This window comes from Pristiophorus japonicus, chromosome 2 (genome assembly GCF_044704955.1).
Source record: "Pristiophorus japonicus isolate sPriJap1 chromosome 2, sPriJap1.hap1, whole genome shotgun sequence".
Taxonomy (NCBI): Eukaryota; Metazoa; Chordata; class Chondrichthyes; family Pristiophoridae; genus Pristiophorus; species Pristiophorus japonicus.
Window position 1 is genome coordinate 45,586,456 of NC_091978.1, and position 18,596 is coordinate 45,605,051.

General features: G+C 48.3%; 1 protein-coding gene across 6 annotated transcripts in view; it reads left to right on the plus strand.

The window, feature by feature from the left end:
* Positions 1-18,596, plus strand: part of fgfr3 (fibroblast growth factor receptor 3) — a 212,913-nt gene that overhangs the window by 95,658 nt on the left and 98,659 nt on the right. For all 6 annotated transcript variants that reach the window (XM_070866913.1, XM_070866912.1, XM_070866914.1 and 3 more), the window contains exon 3: positions 7,509-7,778. In XM_070866913.1, the coding sequence (XP_070723014.1) occupies positions 7,509-7,778 (270 nt within the window). The remainder of the gene's footprint in view (positions 1-7,508; positions 7,779-18,596) is intronic.

Sequence of the window (18,596 nt, forward strand, 5' to 3'; positions counted from 1 at the left end):
TCTCTCCATTGTCAGGTCACGCCTCGATTCTAGATTCAGACTGCGTTTAAACTGCATCCGGTTAAGCAATGCCTCGATTTAAGAATTCCCATCCTTATTTTTCAATCCCTCCATGGCCTCGCCTCTCCCTATCTCTGTAACCTCCTCCAGCCCCACAACCCGCTGAGATGTCGGCGCTCCTCTAATTCTGCCCTCCTGAGCATCCCTGATTGTAATCGCTCAACCATTGGTGGCCGTGCCTTCTGTTGCCTAGGCCCCAAGCTCTGGAATTCCCTGCCCAAACATCTCCTCTACCTCTACCTCTCTTTCCTCCCTCAAGACGCTCCTTAAAACCTACCTCTTTGACCAAGCTTTTGGTCACCTGAGCTAATTTCCACTTATGCAGCTCAGTGATAAATGTTTATCTCATAATACTCCTGTGAATCCCTTGGGACGTTTCATCACATTAAAGGCGCTGAAGGCACCGTCGGCAATGGCATAGTGAGGAAAATTGGGGATACATCACAGCATGTTAGGCCTTTTCCAACTGAGCCCCCAGAACAGCTACCCAGTGACCTTTGACAAGCACAAAAGCCACAGGGTCCAGCACAGTCTTTACTGCAAATCATGCAATTGGTTCCCCCAGACCAATATAATAACATTTTATAGACTTGCATTCGTTTAATTTGAATTGTGATTCAACGAAAGTCCATAAAAGTTAATTGCTGCAGTCTGCAGGAAACCTGTCACACCGTTGGTTGTGAAGCCTGTTCTTTTGCTGCTAATATCGCTGTGACTTTTCTTTTCCCCTCTCTGTGACCTCTGGGTGCTCCAAAACACACCGTGCAGCTGGTGTGTGGGAGGCAGTTGCCATTCATCTTAATAGGAGCAAAAGGCAATCGAAGGGAAATCGTCCAAAAATACAATTTCCCAAAGTTTCCTTTGCATCTGTGTAAATATTATCTCCCAGTGGCCCAGGCTGAGACAGACAGCACTATTACTCCTGCTCTTAGAGCCCTGTTTTGGGGGTAGAGCATTATTGGCGTAGAGTTTTTTTTAGGGGGCACTATTCTTATCGTAGATTGTTTTTCTTTGAACCAGGATATCGAGGCACTGTGGAGGGTGCAAGGATGACACCAGAAATGTGAGGGTACACCCATCAGGAAAGGATGAACAGGCTGGGTCTCTTTTCTCTTGAAAAAAGAAGGCTGAGGGGTGACCTAATAGAGGTCTTCAAAATTATGATAGGTCTTGATAGAGTGGATACAGAGAGAACGTTTCCGCTTGTGGGGAAGAGCATAACTAGAGGCCATCAATATAAGATAGCCACCAAGAAATCCTATAGGGAATTCTAAAGAAACTTCTTTACCCAATGAGTGGTGAGAATGTGGAACTCGCTACCACAGGGAGTGGTTGAAGTGAATAGCACAGATGTATTTAAGGGGAGGCGAGACAAGCTTATGTGGGAGAAGGGAATAGAGGGTTATGGTGATAGATTTAGATGAGGAAAGACGGGAGGAGGCTCGAGTGGAGCATAAACGCCGGCATGGACTGGTTGGGCCGAATGGCCTGTTTCTGTGCCGTATATCCTATGTAAAAGGGCCTTTTACCATTTTATTTAAGAATGTTTCTCTCCTCTCCCGACACACTCGGAGAGAAGCGTCATAGCCGAAGCTCAAACCTGTCCACATACATCAACCTCCAGCAGAGGGGCCACTGGACAACAGTCAGGATCAGGAATCCTGGCTGATGTATATTTATACCTTCCTCGCCTGGAGGGATTGAAGCCAGTCGCCATGCTCCTACTGCCCTCAGTTTATCAGTAGCGACCGGGATCAAACCTGGAGATGTCCAGGTCTGTATTCCACACTAGATATTGACTTTATTACAATTCTGCCTCAGTATTTCCTGGGCCATTTAGGTGAAAAATGTCCTACTCCTGAACTCCAACCAACATCGCCCTTAGTTAAGTGGTTATTACAGTCCTGAAGTGAACAAGGCACAAGTCAGGAGTGTGATGGAATGCTCTCCACTTGCCTGGATGAGTGCAGCTCCAACAACACTCAAGAAGCTCGACACCATCCAGGAAAAAGCAGCCCGCTTGATTGGCACCCCATCCACCACCTTCAACATTCACTCCCTCCACCACCGGTGCACCGTGGCTGCAGTGTGTACCATCTGCACACCAAGCCATTCGCCAAGGCTTCTTCGGCAACACCTCCTAAACCCACGACCTCCACCACCTAGAAGGACAAGGGCAGCAGGTGCATGGGAGCACCACCACCTCCAAATCACACACCATCCTGACTTGGAAATATATCACCATTCCTTCATCGTCACTGGGTCAAAATCCTGGAGCTCCCTCCCTAACAGCACTGTGGGAGTACCTTCACCACATGGACTGCAGCAGTTCAAGAAGGCGGCTCACCACCACCTTCTCAAGGGCAATTAGGGATGGGTAATAAGTGATGGGTAATGGGTGGGGTGGATTGACCCATCCACCTCCACGGAGGTGTGTGGGGGGCCTGACACATCCACCTCCATGGCACGAACCTGGTATTGCAGTACTTCCAGGAACGGTGCAGTGGCTCTAGGCCTTTTGGCTAAGAGCATTGGCGCAGAGTGATCCTTGATGTGTGCAAGGTGACCTCTGGCGTTTGTGATTTGACAAAGAATTGGAAAGATTGGCAACGAATAAAAAAAAAAATAAGTGATGGGTAATAAGTGATGGCCTTGCCAGCGACGGCCACATCCCAGGAATGAATAAAAAAAATAACTGAATACTAAAATGCTGCAGTAATAGTTCGGACTCCAAAGCTAGACTGATAACACAATGGCGGATTCATGTTTACAATACATTTATATTGGCACCAGGCTCGTGTGGAGCATAGACAGCGGTATGGACCTGTTAGGCCGAATAGTCTGTTTCTATGGTGTAAATACTCTGTGATACTTTGGGTCTGAGGATGTGGGGAAAGAGCAAGGAGAGAGGGTGAGCACCCTTAGACGTTGGACAGCTACTGTCCAGAGATGCTGGTTTGGTGACTTCAAGGCACCACAATGGGTGGGAGGTATTCACAGTGAACAGGCTCTTACTGGTTTAATACCCACATCACCAGTTTAAAGGCTGAGTGCTTCCAGCTGGTCTTACTAGCCAGGTTTAGGGGGGTGGAGTGGAGAAAGCTGCCAGAGGTACAGTCTGTGCTGGCTTCGTTCTGGCACCAGTCTCGCAGTACAATCAACGTGTTTGAATAAAAGATCTTAAACAAATAAAGGGGGCTGTTGTAAAATGCTGCTTAAAGCACTCCGGAAACCCCATTGGAGCGAGTCACAGAAAAGCTGAATCAGAAAGGGAAGAGCAGAGACCAGCCACAACTCTTTGCACATCATTTTGTGATGCAGTGCAGTTTTTTTGCTAACAATGGTTTTCCCTCCCACCCCCTCCCCTTTCCGCAGTGCACTGGCTCGTGCTGGGATACAGGTCCACAAGCATCAGCCGCACTAGCTCGCCCCACCACCCGTTCTTCATGAATGAGTTCACACAGTGAATGTTAACATGCCATTCCATTGAGTGCAGGTATTGTAGCTGGGCCTGATTCCTTCTCACCCAGTGCCCCCATGGGCACTTTCCAGCAGTGTGTGCTACCTGGTTCATACCCCCCGCTCCCCAGACCAAGGGAACTGAGTCCAATTATAACAGCCACCTGCCTAAGATCAGCTAACTCAACACAGACTACAACAACAACTTGCATTTAGATAGCACCTTTAATGTAATAAAACGTTGCACGGCGCTTAACAGGAGCGTTTTCAGACTAGATTTGACACCGAGCCACATGGGGGATATTAGGACAGGTGAGGCATGGTTTTAAGGAGCATCTTTAAAGAGGAGAGTGAGGGTGAGAATTCCAGAACTTAGGGCTTCGACAGCTTGGTTGGCAATGTGTGGGGCGAAGGACATCTGGGATGGACAAGAAGCCAGAATCGGAGGAGTGCAGAGATCTTGGATGGTTGTAGTGCTGGAGGAGGTTATAGAGATAAGGGCAAGGCCATGGAGGGATTTGAACACAAGGATGAGAATTTTAAGTTCAAGGCGTTGCTGGAAGCCAAGGTAGGTCAGTGAGCACAAGGGGTGATGGGTGATCGGGACTTGTTGCGAGTCAGGAGTGCTTTCGATGAGTTGAAGTTTACAGAGGCTGGAAGATGGGAGGTTGACCAAAGGAGCATTGGAATAGTCGAGACTGGAAGTAAGAAACGCATGGATGAGGGTTTCAGCAGCAGGTGGGCTGAGGCAGAGGTGGAGACCAATATAAGTGCTCTTGGTGATGAAGAGGATATGTGGTCGGAAGTTCAGTTCCGGGTCAAATGTGACAGCAAAGTTGAGAAAAGTCTGGTTCAGCCTCAGGCAGGGACAGGGATGGGGTTGGTGGCTAGGGAATGGAGTTTGTGGCGGGGGACAAGAACAATGGCTTCGGCCTTCCCAATATTTAGTTGGGAGGCAATTTCTGCTCATCCAGTACATGGATGTCAGACAAGCAGCTTGGAAAGTCAGAGGAGTGAAGAGAGGTGGTGGTGAGGTAGAGCTGTCGTCAGCGTATGCGTGGAATCTGACTTTATGGTTTTGGATGATGTCACCTAGCGGCAGCATGTAGACCTGTGATTTAACCAAGGAGCTTCCTTCTATGTAAGCTTAGTTCCACAAGAGGCAGGACCTCTATCCACTGAACTATCAGGGAGCTTGAACTGCGGTGATCAAATCTGTGGGGGAAAAACATGTCAATAATGTTTCGGCAGTGAATTTGTCGTTGTTTTGAACGATAATGTGTGCACACCGTTAAGACAATGTGAAAGGAGGCCATATTGCCGCACTGCCATTGGTTGAGGGGAGGGAGCAGCATGTTTATCAAGGTGAGCCAGCTTCTAGGTTCATGTTTGGTGTTTGGCTGATCACACAGAGCTGGGCCAACTCCCCTGGGCTTATATCAGCTACATAACAATAGCATTTATCAAAGTCAACAGAGAAAGGGGGGGGAAATCAATGAGCCTTTGTACAGAAAAAAATGAGCCGAAAGTACATGCTGTTCACCAAAACAGCTGAGGAAATTGGAACAAGCTCAAGAAAAATCTGGCCCCAGCGACTTCAGATTCCAATCCTTGATACGGCGCCTTCCCCATGCCATCTCCCTGTCTTCCCCTTTCACACACATAAACTGCTGTCATACTGTGTGTGATTGCACAGATTTGTATGGTGCAGGATGGAATGGTTTGCGTTCCCTCAAACCACTGGCTCTGCCAACGGCTGTCAGAATGAGTAATGATCCTGGGCACAGACTGGTGAACCGCTTCAGCTGTGCGTCAGGTTTAAGAGTGAAATGTAAAAAAAAAATTGTTTTTCTAATATACCGGTATTCCGGTAAATAAAAAATATTTGAGCATTCCTCACCTAACAGAATTACAGCCTTTCAAGACGGCACTTATTGCTGTTAAGAAAATACATACAAAATGCAGCGGCATGGTGTTTGCTATGTATAGGAGATTGTGCCGGAATGAAAGGCTGCTTTATGTTACCTCTCTGTTTTATTTGTTTTCCTTTGTCTAGGCATATTCCTGAGTTGTTGGATTGTACAAGCATATGGGCCAAAATATACATCTCAGTGATTACATGTTGACAGATGTACCCATAGCTGTTTTCCTTCGAACTATTTAATGTTACTTTAAGCACATATAATGGCTTAAGTTTCTTCCTTGTGCCATATTCAGCCTCCCCCACCCCCCACACCGATCCCAAGTTAAAGTCGTATATCTCGGTGCTACTGAATGCTATTAATTCTGTTCCACGGTTTGGTGCTTGAGTTATTTCAGTGTGGATGGTATCCACTTGAGGCCGGTGTGGGTGGATTATGGTTGCTTCTCGTACGGTGATGTACTGTAACAAAGGAGACTAATCAGCATAATGAGAGCTCGCGATTCCAGATTCACGAGACATACACCAACCAACTGTTCATCACAGCAAATTAACGTTCATTTAAAAAAAGTCCAAATCTCTAGTCGCTAATACAAATTGGTTGCTGCTCATCAGCTATCGTAAAGCATGGGATTAACGGACCGCTCTGTGGATCAGCAGATGTGTTTCTGAAAGGGTCGATTGCCTATTTTGCTGTTAAAAGTACTGTAAATGTAACTGATGCTTTCCCCTCACAAGTATACTGTTCTTTGTTTCCCCCATTTAATCGCCCCGCCTGACCCCCAAAGGTACTGAATCAAGAAAGTAAGGATTTTTCATGTGTAGTCTAAACAGAGCATGCTCGCTGATCAACATTCGTTCCCCGAACGCCTCAATATTAAAATTCTCACCCTCGCTTTATGGCCTCGTCCCATCCTGTCTCTGTAACCCTCTCCAGCCCTACAACCCCGCCGGAAGCTCTGCTTTCCCCCAACTCTGGCCTCTTCACGCCATCCTTCACTCCCTCCGTCCCACCACTGGCAGCTGTGCCTTCAGCCATCTAAGCTCAATGCTCTGCAATTCTCTCCCTAAACCTCTGCCTCTGCACCTCCTTCTCCTCCTCAAAGAACCTCCTTAAGGGCCATCTCATTGGCCAAGGTCTTGGTCAGTCCTTCTGTAAAGTCACTTAGGATGGTGTTCTGCGTTAAACGCGCTACTTCAGTGCAATTGTTGTTGGAATATCACCCCCCATCCCCAGTACCATCTTGCTGCAATGTGTGACTGTTGATTATTTGCCGCATGAATGGAAGGAAAACTAGGGGTGAGTAATGACTGGATGTATGTGGAGGTTTTTGGGACAAATACTGAAATACATCTTGTACATGATTTGTGAAAATAACTAGAAGTATGCTGGGAGGTTAGCTGAAGATCGTTGCCAGTTAATGGCCCATTTATACCACAGGGTTGCCTTCACTGGCAGAAACTCTGGGGGCAGCCACCGTGTCTACAAAACCTCCAGGAATGTGGCTTCAGTGCCAAACTGCAGGCAGCAGCCAGTACAAATAGTTCTGCCAGCAGCGTGTCAAGGGGCATTAGAGTCATGTTCACGACCAAGAAACTGCACATGTGCAAACCTCACACACGCTCGGCTCCCCGTAGTTGACTAATTCCGTCTGCATGATAAATGGGGTGGATTTAGCTCAATAAAATCAGCACAGGGAAAGCTGGGGGGGGGTCTCAGTTTTGCTTTATTATGGGTGAAAACCAGGCACGGACTCCCACACTGGGATCTCACAGCGCTAGAAGTTGAGGACCCAAGTCCCAATTCCAGACTCGCATGTGATTCCTGGCCTTAGTGTCTCCTTGAGAGGCAATGTGCTAGCCAGGTCACCTTGTAGGAAAGATGGAAAGTGGTGTGGGACAGGGTCTCTGGCAGTTAGCCCAGGAGCGGCATTTGTGGAGTCTATGAAGGTGACTGGCTGAGGACAGGGTGGATGTTGAGGGAAGGGATAACTATAGATATGAAACCAATGAGAAAGTTAAATGCTTCCACAGACCAGCTTTTAAAACCGTGTGGCTTTCTCCTCAGGAACAGAATCTGTGGGAAGCCAGCGCACCGTTCTAGAGGAGTTTGTTCTCGGCAATGGAGATACCCTGGATCTGTCTTGCAGTTCTCAAGGTTCCTCGCTGGCTATGGTGTGGTTAAAAGATGGACTTCGGATTCTGCCCAACAACAGAACCCAAATAGGACAGAAAGTGCTGAAAATCATCAACGTTTCATACGATGACTCCGGGGTTTATTCCTGCAAACTCTGGGGCACCCACGAGATTCTGAGCAACTTCACAATAAAAATTGCAGGTGAGTGTTTAACTGTCTGACTGAGGTGTGAAATACATTGCCCTATGGTAGTACTGAGCAGTACAGACCAATAGGACTCCGATTCTATGCCGGGATAGCTGATCTCTACAAAGGCAGCCAGCCCATTGGAGGTTACAGTTAGCCTCAGCACCACTGGGTTAGGAAGCATAAGACAGCCACTGGGTATGGCGGTGTAGTGGTTAAGTTACCAGTCTAGTATTCCAGAGGCCAGGACTAATAATCCAGAGAACGTGAGTTCAAATCTCACCACGACAGTTTGAGAATCTGGAATCTGACCCATGAAACTGTTGGATTGTCGTTAAAACATAGGAGCAGGAGTAGGCCATTTGGCCCCTCAAAACTGCTCCACCATTTAATAAGATCACGGCTGACCTGATCCTGGCCTCAACTCCACTTCCCTGCCCACTCCCCATAACCCTTTACTCTCTTATCGCTCAAAAATCTGTCCATCTCCGCCTTAAATATATTCAATGACCCAGCCTCCACAGCTCTCTGGGGCAGAGAATTCCACAGATTTACAACCCTCTGAGAGAAGAAATTCCTCCTCATTTCCGTTTTAAATGGGCGGCCCCTTATTCTGAAACTATACTCATCCCAGTTCTAGATTTCCTCCACGAGGGGAAACATCCTCTCTGCATCTACCCTCAGAATCTCAAAACCCCACCTGCTTCACGAATGTCCTTTAGGGAAGGAAACCTGCTGTCCTTACCTGGTCTGGGCATACACGTGACTCCAGTTCCACACCACCGTGGTTGACTCCTCTAACTGTCCTTTGAAATGGCCTATCAAGCCACTCTAAGGATGGGTAATCCATGTCGGCCTTGCCAGCGACACCCACATCTCAAGAATGAATAAAGAAAAAATTTAAATGTCAAACGAGCACAGCATGAGACTTGAAAAATGGCTATCTGGGTGAGAAGGCAGGGCTGCAAGCAATGGAATTAGACTCCAGTGGCAGTCAGAACTTTCCAGAGAGAGAAAAAAATTGAATGCAACCTTTTCTTGTATGGAAAAAAAAGCCCCCATGTCTCAGGATGACCTACCTGCAGTGTTTATTATGCTGATGTCATTACACTGGAAAGTACAGAGAAATGTTAGCACTCGAAGTGCACCAACCAGCAAACGCTCCACTTTCACCAATACAAAAGCAAAATACTGCGGATGCGGGAATCTGAAATAAAAACAGAAAATGCTGGGAATCTCAGCAGGTCGGGCAGCCTCTGTGGAGAGGAAGCAGAGTTAACGTTTCGGGTCGATGGCCCTTCGTCAGAACTGGAGAGTGTTCAGAAGGAACAGATTCTTAACCAGCACTGAAGGGGGAGGGGAAGAAAGAACTACTTTCAATTTAGTCTACTGTATTCGCTGCTCAAGATGTGGTCTCCTCTACATTGGGGAGACCAAGCGTAGATTGGGTGACCGCTTTGCGGAGCACCTCCGTTCAGTCCGCAAGTGTGACCCTGAGCTTCCGGTCGCCTGTCGCTTTAATTTCCCACTCTGACCTCTCCGTCCTCGGTCTCCTGCACTGTTCCAACGAAGCTCAACGCAAGCTCGAGGAACAGCACCTCATCTTTCATTTAGGCATTTTACAGCCTTCTGTTCTTAACATCGAGTTCAAAAATTTCAGAGCGTAACCGCTGCCAATCTTTGGCTCCCTTTCCCCCCCGACACCCACCCCCACCCCCCCCACCCTGACCCCCCTCAGAGCCTGTTTCTTTCTTTCTTTCTCCTTGTCTCTAATGGCAGTGGGTCATTATCCCACCATTCACACTCTATCTTGACCAATATTTTTCTAACTCCTGGCATTACCATTTGAATTCAGCCCATCATCCCTTTTGTCTCTCTAATCTCTCCTGTCTTCCACCCTATCACAGACCTTCCCCTTTTGTTCTTTCCTCCCCTCCCCCTTTCAGTGCTGGTTAAGAATCTGTTCTTTCCAAACACTCTCCAGTTCTGACGAAGGGTCATCGACCCGAAACGGTTAACCCTGCTTCCTCTCCACAGATGCTGCCCGACCCGCTGAGATTTCTAGCATTTTCTGCTTTTGCTCCACTCTCACCAATTAGTTATTGAAGTATTAGCAGAACGTTCCGGTGGTGGGGCCTGGTGAAGAACGTTTCACTCAGCTCATTTCAAGTCCTCTTGGAGACCTGAAAATAAGAAAAACAAAGTTTGAAGTGTTCCTTTCTCCCCGAGCGTTATGTGCAAAAAGGCAATAAAATTCTTACGAGGGAAAAGAAGTGAGGGTGTGTCTCGAGGGGGCTTCTATCTCTCAACGTGGGCTCGGCAGTGGTTTCTGCCCCCAGATCAACTGTAAGAGTGCATTAGCCCGAGCCGTGAGCACTCACACCCAGGGGAGGTGTCCATTGCAGCTTTTACATCACATGTTGTCAGGCAAAGATGAAGAAATCACTAAAAGGCCATATTATTTTGTAATCAAATACCCTGGAAACCATTTATCTAATCAACAATGAGCACTGTCAAGAATAGACACCGAGGGCAGGGAGAATGTCACTGCAAACAGGGTCACGTTGAGAAGAGCTTAATGGCAAGTCTTAACGTTCATTTGTAAAAGCTACTCGCTCTGCAAAATATTTAACAGGAATTTACTAAAGAAATAAACGTTCTTTTCCACACCAGTTTTCTTCCCTTCCCCCTCCTTGCTGGGATACAATTCCACGGGCACCATTCATCCCCCAGTTTCTCATCCAAGTGGCTGATAGTCGTGAGTGCTGGTCGGCTATTTGACTACAAAGGATTAAGCAGCAGAAATGGATCCTGTCCTCACCCAGAGCCCATACGTTGCACTCACGTCATGGTGTCAGCTGTGGCTCAGTGGGTGGCACTCTCACCTCCGAGTCAGAAAGTTGTGGGTTCAAGGCCCAGTCCAGGGACTTGAGCACAAACTCTAGTGCAGTGCTGAGGGAATGCTACACTGTCGGAGGTACCATCTTTCGGATGAGACGTTAAACCGAGACCCCCGTCTGCTCTCTCAGGTGGACATAAAAAATCCTATGGCACTATTTCGAAGAAGAGCAGGGGAGTTATCCGCCAGTGTCCTGGCCAATATTTATCCCTCAATCAACATAACAAAAAAACAGATTATCTAGACATTATCACGTTGCTGTTGTGGGGGCTTGCTGTGCGCAAATTGGCTGCCACGTTACCCATATTACAACAGTGACTGCACTCCAAAAGTACTTCATTGGCTGTAAAGCGCTTTGAGACATCCGGTGGTCATGAAAAGCGCTATATAAATCCAAGTCTTTTGTTTGTCTCAACTACGCACTTACAACCAGACTTGCTGCAATAGCTATCAAAAATGGACACAATGATCTCCTCCTTAACTGAGTTTTGTTGTCAAGCCACTATCACAGGACAACCCTTGGAATCAAACCTGGCTCCTTCACAGTTTGTTTGGTGCAGCTTAACCAGCCTTAACCAGCTGAGTCAGCAGGAAAGGCTATCTTTGACTTTGGTGGGGAGGGGGTGAATATTTGTGTTCATTAGGGTGAAAGATGTCCTGGGGTGGGGAGGCAGATTTTCTTTCCCACAACAGTTGTTCACAAGTTTCAGTGACGCACGTTCCGACGTCAAGAATATCATGGACAGGATCATAAGTAAAGCTCCTGCTCTGTCCCAATAACATGCCTTAGTCCCACTGTGGCAAATCCATTTCTTTTTTTATTTTAATTGTTCTCGTAATCTAGCTGATACCGGCAAAGAAAGAAAGGAACATCGGCACAGGAGTAGGCCATTCAGCCCCGCAAGCCTGTTCCGCCATCCAATGAGATCAATTGGAAAGAACTTGCATTTATACACGCCTTTCATGACCTCAGGACAGCCCAAAGCACTGTGCAGCCAGAGAAGTACTTTCGTAATGCAGTCACTGTTCTAATACAGGAAACAGTCTGGGAAACAAAGTCATTGTGCGACAAGTAACAACCTGCCTAGAGCTTTTCTTTTAAAAAAGGAAAGGTCTTTGGGAAAAGTGTGAGCTCCAATGTCACTCTGCAGTCCAAAACCACAAGGTTTCTACCATATCCTGCTGAGCTAGAACAACTCTCCTGAAATGTGGGCTCTGGGAATGGACAGTGTTAAGCTTGGTTCTGGAGGGGGAGTCATTTTCAACTTGGTCGAATGGGCAGTAACCTGGCTGAGAGGATCACCCACCTGTTCGAGAAACCATCTGATTTTCATTCTGTTGAAATCAATGGAACAACAACGACGACTTGTATTCATATAGCGCCTTTATATGGCGCAACTGGTGGGTTTTGTAGAGAGCGGGGGATCCGATCCCTCAGGTTATTGGCCAGGCGGCAACTTTGAAAATGACCCCCTTGTGAATCAGCAACAACAAAATCTGGCATTTTGCACAACACCTTTGACGACAATAAACATGAAGTTTCTCCGAGAGGAGAATGACGCTGAGCTCTAGCAGACGATTTAGGAGAAATGATCAAAAGCCAGGTCAGGAGGGCTTTGAGGAGACTTTTCAAAGTGAGGTGAGAGTATTTAAGGCACATTCACACAGGAAGTTGCAGAGAGTACAACAACAACAACTTGTATTTATATAGCGCCTTTAATGTAATAAAACATCGCAAGGCACTTCACAGGAGTATTATGAGATAAAAAATTTGACACTGAGCCGCATAAGTAAAAATTAGCGCGTGACCAAAAGCTTGGTCAAAGAGGTAGGTTTTAAGGAGTGTCCTGAAGAAGGAAAGAGAGACGGAGAGGTTTAGGAAGGGAGTTCCAGAGATAAGGGCCTAGGCAACAGAAGGCAAGGCCACAGAAGTAGGGCCAAAATGGCTGAAGGCTATGTTATAAATTGTATACTGAAGCATAGGAGGATGGCGACAGAGAGAATCAAAGTGCACGAGCTAGAACAGGAGGCTGCAGAGGTATCTTGGGGGGAGGCCATGGATGGATTCAACAAAGTTGTATTAAAAACAGTTGTAAGCCTCTGGGACTGGTAGGCCATGAATGTAGGTTCTGACCAAGTTGATGCAAATTTTGAAAAGATGAGCGGTAATTTTTGATTTGTCTGTGTATGATGTGATCTTTAGGTATAGGAACAGTGTTAGCTCAATGGAGCTTCCAGGATTGGTCCATAAAAGTGTATAGGTGCTCAAATCGATTATATCCTTTTTGCCCAACTTTTTCTTCCCAATTGTACCTCATTCGTTCCTCTTTGAGTCTCTGCTGGGATAATGGTTCCATGGACACCCGCTGCCTTTCTTTGCTTCACACAAATGCTAACTTTCCATTTGTGAGTCTTGATCTTGAGAGTCGGCAGACTAAATCAGCATTAGTGTTCCAGTAATGAAGTTGAGAGATCACATTCAAGCCATAACCTTCCCTCATTCAACATTGATACACATTCATTTCCAGCTGGGGCCATTGGACAGCAATATCAGAAGTGGGAACCCTAGCCTTACGCCAACCAAGGAATGGCGAGGCCCTGACTGCCACTGCGGTGGAGATCAGTTATATCAGCACAGAGCAGCGACATTCTTAATCTGGATGGCTCAGCTATTCACTGGAGCAACGTTTAATTATAAGGAATCTTTGTGGGCCTCGTTAGGCTTAAAGGGATATCTTTAAGAATTTGCAGCATGCAAGCAAGGAATTCTTATCGTAACCAAATAGCCTGCTTCCAACATGATAACAAACTGTGAGTTTGCCATGGTCATTGGGACACAAGGGAGACATTCAAGCACTGGAGGCTTTGCAGAGGAGAGCCGCGAAGAGCTTTGATCCCTCGTGTCAAAGGTTTGAGTAATGACAAGAGAAACTTAGCCTTTTCAGCCTGGAAAGGAGGTATTTGAGTGGTGATATACAAGTGCATAAGATAGTTAACAGGATGTTACGTGAAATAACCGCAAAATGAGGACAAAGAAAGATGGGTTCAAAACAGTAAAGAATAAATTTAGGATCACTCGGGAAGGTTTTTATGTCACACACACACGGTGATCAGTGGACCTCCTGGTGGAGAAATACAGGTGAAAACCTTGGATTCATGTAACCACCAATTGGATGCTGCAGTGGGTGAACTTTAAGCGTCTTTGTGGATGGACGAACTATGAATGGCCTTCCTCATCTGTAATCATCTTGTGCTCTCGGCTCTTCAAAAATTCAGCATATTGAAAAAGATTCTGCCAGAATTGCAGGCTGCTGTTTAGTATCATCCTCAATCTCTTACCGGTAATGTTGCCAAAATCCCTCACTTGCTAATGGACTGATAATGTCCCTTTAATTGAATCTTAGAAAGGCAGGTGAATACAGAGAGGGACAGTTAGAGCAAGGAGAGGCAGTTAGCCAACTAAATGTGTGTTTTTGCACTTACCCATAGAATTGTTCTCGATTAAGGAAGCTAGGCTGGCACTCCAGTGCAGTGCTGAGGGAGTGCTGCACGGCCCGAAATGCCATCTTTTGGGTGAGGCATTAAACCGAGCCTGCCCTCTCAGGTGGATGTAAATGATACCATGGTACTATTCCGAAGAAGAGCAAGTGATGGCTCCCAATGTCCTGGCCAATATTTATCCCTCAACCAACAACATCATTATCACATTGCTCTTTGTGGGAGCCTGCCGCGTTTCCCTCATTACAACAGTGACTACACTTCAAAAGAACTTAATTGGTGAAAAGTGCTTTGTGACATCCTGAGGTCGTGAAAGGGGCAATATAAATGCAAGCCCTTCTTTCATTTAGAGGGCGAATGGCCCTTGTGATCGTCCCTTTCCCCCTTTTTATCAGATTTCAGTGGGTGTTGGCCTTGCCTTTGCTCTGAAATGCAGAGACCCCATTGCTATTGAATGTAAATGCCAGGGAGCCAGTCACTTGCATTTATTTTAAAGGAACAGGTGGCCTTAATCCAACATCACATTCATAGCCCCACACTTTTTATTGGCCTGTGATGCCACCCACTTGCTGGACACTTGGGCCAATGATCGAAGGGGTGCTGCACCAGCACAAGAACTGAGCACCCACCAACGTTCTGTGATATACAAGCACCTTGGATTATACTGCACCCAGTTTGTAGATCTGAGGGGATGGCTGTTTCCTGCAGGGGGCAAAGACTTGCTTATAGTGAGCATGTGCTGGAACGGTCAATTTATTGCCATGTATATCGAGGAGCCCCGGGTTTCCACTTGCCTCGGTCCCCGACTGTTTGCAAGGTAATTAACGACAGTATGTGGATATTGAAACCAGCTGGGCTGATGGTGATTTATGTACTCAGGTTAATCCTTTGTTTGGAATCCCACTGAAGTAAATTAGGCGTCGCTCGTAATACTCAACTCTGGATCACACATGAATCCCTCCCTCCCCTCCTCCGCAGACCTCCCTCCCCTCCTCCACAGACCTCCCTCCCCTCCTCCACAGAACTGCCTCCCTCCTCCCCAGACCTGTCCCCCTCCTCAAACTTCCCTCCCCTCCTCCCCAGACCTCCTGCCCCTCCTCCCCAGACCTCCTGCCCCTCCTCCCCAGACCTCCCTCCCCTCCTCGCCAAACTTCCCTCCCCTCCTCCCCAAACTTCCCTCCCCTCCTCCCCAGACCTCCCTCCCCTCCTCCCCAGACCTCCCTCCCCTCCTCCCCAGACCTCCCTCCCCTCCTCCCCAGACCTCCCTCCCCTCCTCCCCAGACCTCGCCTCCCGCCTCTCCTCCTCTCCAGACCTCGCCTCCCTCCTCCCCTCACCTCCCTTCCCTCCTCCCCAGACCTCCCCTCCTCCCCAGACCTCCCCTCCTCCCCAGACCTCCCCTCCCCTCCTCCTCAGGCCTCCCCTCTCCTCCTCCTCCTCAGGCCTCCCCTCCGCTCCCCCCCCCATCTCAGACCTCCCCGCCCCACCCCCAGACCTCCCTTTCCCCTCCCTTCCCCCCCCCAGACCTCCCCTCCCCCCCCCAGACCTCCCATTCTCCCCCCCCAGACCTCCCCTTCTCCCCCCCCCAGACCTCCCCTTCTCCCCCCCCCAGACCTCCCCTTCCCCCCCCCCCAGACCTCCCCTTCCCCCCCCCCAGACCTCCCCTTCCCCCCCAGACCTCCCCTTCCCCCCCAGACCTCCCCTTCCCCCCCCCCCAGACCTCCCCTTCCCCCCCCCCAGACCTCCCCTTCCCCCCCCCCAGACCTCCCCTTCCCCCCCCCAGACCTCCCCTTCCCCCCCCCAGACCTCCCCTTCCACCCCCCCCAGACCTCCCCTTCCCCTTCACCCCCCCCCAGACTTCCCCTTCACCCCCCCCCCCAGACCTCCCCTTCCCCTTCAACCCCCCCCCCCCAGACTTCCCCTTCACCCCCCCCCCAGACCTTCCCTTCCCTTCCCCTCCCAGACCCCACCCCACCCCAGACCAGACCTCTCCTCCCCTCCCCTCCCCACCCCACCCCTCTCCTCCCCTCCCCACCCCACCCCTCCTCCCTAGACCTCTCCTCCCCTCCTCCCTAGACCTCTCCTCCCCTCCTCCCTAGACCTCTCCTAGACCTCCCCAGACCACCCCCAAGCCCTTCCCTCCCCGACGCCCCCTCCCAGACCTCCCTCCCCAGATTCTCCCTCCCAGACCTCCCTCCCCAGACTCTCCCTCCCAGACCTCCCTCCCCAGACTCTCCTCCTCCTCCGCCCCAAAACCCTCCTGATTATTCTCCCCTCCCCAGACCTACAATGGGTGTGGATCCAACTTAATTCCTTCCCATAATCACTAGACTTAAAGTCACACCATGCTTCAAACAAGGGACAAAACATAACCCGGGCTGGACGATGGTGTGCGGCACTTTAACTTGCTAATTGATTCGAGCAGCTGCTTTCAATTGAAACAATGTGCATGGCGCTGGTAGGGATTTCTGGAGTTGATCAAGTGACTGATGAAAGAGAGCTCTCTGTGTGAATGATTTTTCACCCACGTTCTGCTCCATTTAAGTGTGCACCTGTCAGGCAAATACAGTTAAATCTCATTATTGCAAACTCATGGAAGATTGGCAAATGTGTTTGTTTTACCAGGAGTGACCATATCAAGATCTGTACTGACTAGTGGTGTCTCTGATAGTAACAAAGGAACTCTACTAATTCAATAGACCACGGTAGCATTCATTACATGTCAGCCTTGACTCAGTGGTAACCCTCGTGCCCCTGAGTCAGAGGTTGTGGGTTCAAGTCCCACTCCAGGGACTTGAGCACATAATCCAGGCTGACACTTCAGTGCAGTACTGAGGGAATCATCAGTCATAGGCAGTCCCTCGAAATCGAGGAAGACTTGCTTCCACTTTATAAGTGAGTTCTCAGGTGGCTGTACAGTCCAATACAAGAATTACAGTTTCTGACACAGGTGGGACAGACAGTGGTTGAAGGAAAGGGTGGTTGGGAGGGGGCGTCTGGTTTGCCGCACGCTCCTTCCGTTGCCTGCGCTTGGTTTCTGCATGCGCTTGGCAACAAGACTCGAGGTGCTCAGTGCCCTCCCAGATGCTCTTCCTCCACTTAGGGCGGTCTTGGGCCAGGGATTCCCAAGTACCGGTGGGGATGTTGCATTTTATCAAGGAGGCTTTGAGGGTTCCTTGAAAGGGTTCCTCTGCCCAGCTGGGACTCGCTTGCACTGTTGGAGGTGCCATCTACATTTCAAAAGTACTTAATTGACTGTGAAGCACTTTGAGACATCCTGAGATTGTGAAAGGCGCTATATACATTCAAGTTCTTTCTTTATCATTGATAGCTTCTTGGGTAAATGCACATTATTGTTTGCTACTGAGCCATGACAGCCAACGACCCTACATTCCCAATCTGTGCTGATTTAGCTGAGATTAAGACTGCAGTTGGGTGCTTTCAATAGCTTCAGTGCCCGTTGGATAGAGAGAGGAAAAATGAGCCAGCTTCTGGCTCCTGATGACTGTATAGTGACTGGAATGAGCTTGTGTGTTGTTGTTGGGAGAGGACAATATCTGTCTCAGTTGTGTTAGTCAGCTTGTTCAAATAGCAGTCCAACCCTCAAATGTCTGGGCTTGTACATGAAGACACATCCAATTTTGGCCTCTTGCACATCCCCTGATTTTCATCGCTCCACCATTGACGGCCGTGCCTTCAACTCCCTGAGCCATAATCTCCGGATTTCCATCCCTAAACCTCTCCACCTCTCTACCTCTCTCTTCTCTTTTAAGATGCTCTTTAAAACCTACCACTTTGACCAAACTGTCCTAATACCTCCTTATGTGGCTCGGTGTCAAATTTTGTTGGATAATGCTCCTGCGATGTGCCTTGGAACGCTTAACTGCATTAATTGCGCTATATAAATAAAAGCTGTTGTTGCTATTGACATTGGGAAGCAAATAACAAGGTACAGTTTAGGCTTTTTTTTTTAAAGAGTATTGTGTAGGCTCCGAGGACCTAAATAGCCCACGCCATTTCTGTGGAGGCCCTTTTTGATGAGCTGAGTGTTATTGAAAGCTCTCGATGTGGGATCTTCTACACCTCCCCATTACTGACACATTCTGAAACTCTGCTGAGTTACAGAATGAACCTGTCGCGGTTCACGATAGCAAAGGTCCCGTTAAACACTCACAACGAAAGCAAATTCAACTGGAAAGTGGCAATGAAAAAACTGAAAATGCACAGCAGTGTTTGTCAGTACCTGAAAAGGCAACGGGCAGATCAACATTTCAGGTCGTAACCCTTTCAGGACTGGCCACTTGACGTGAGCACATGCCGACCCAAACAGAACCAGTAGATTCATGTAAAAGCAAAATACTGCGGATCCTGGAAATCTGAAATAGAAACAGAAAATGGTGAAAATACTCAGCAGGTCGGGCAGCGTCTGGGGAGAGAG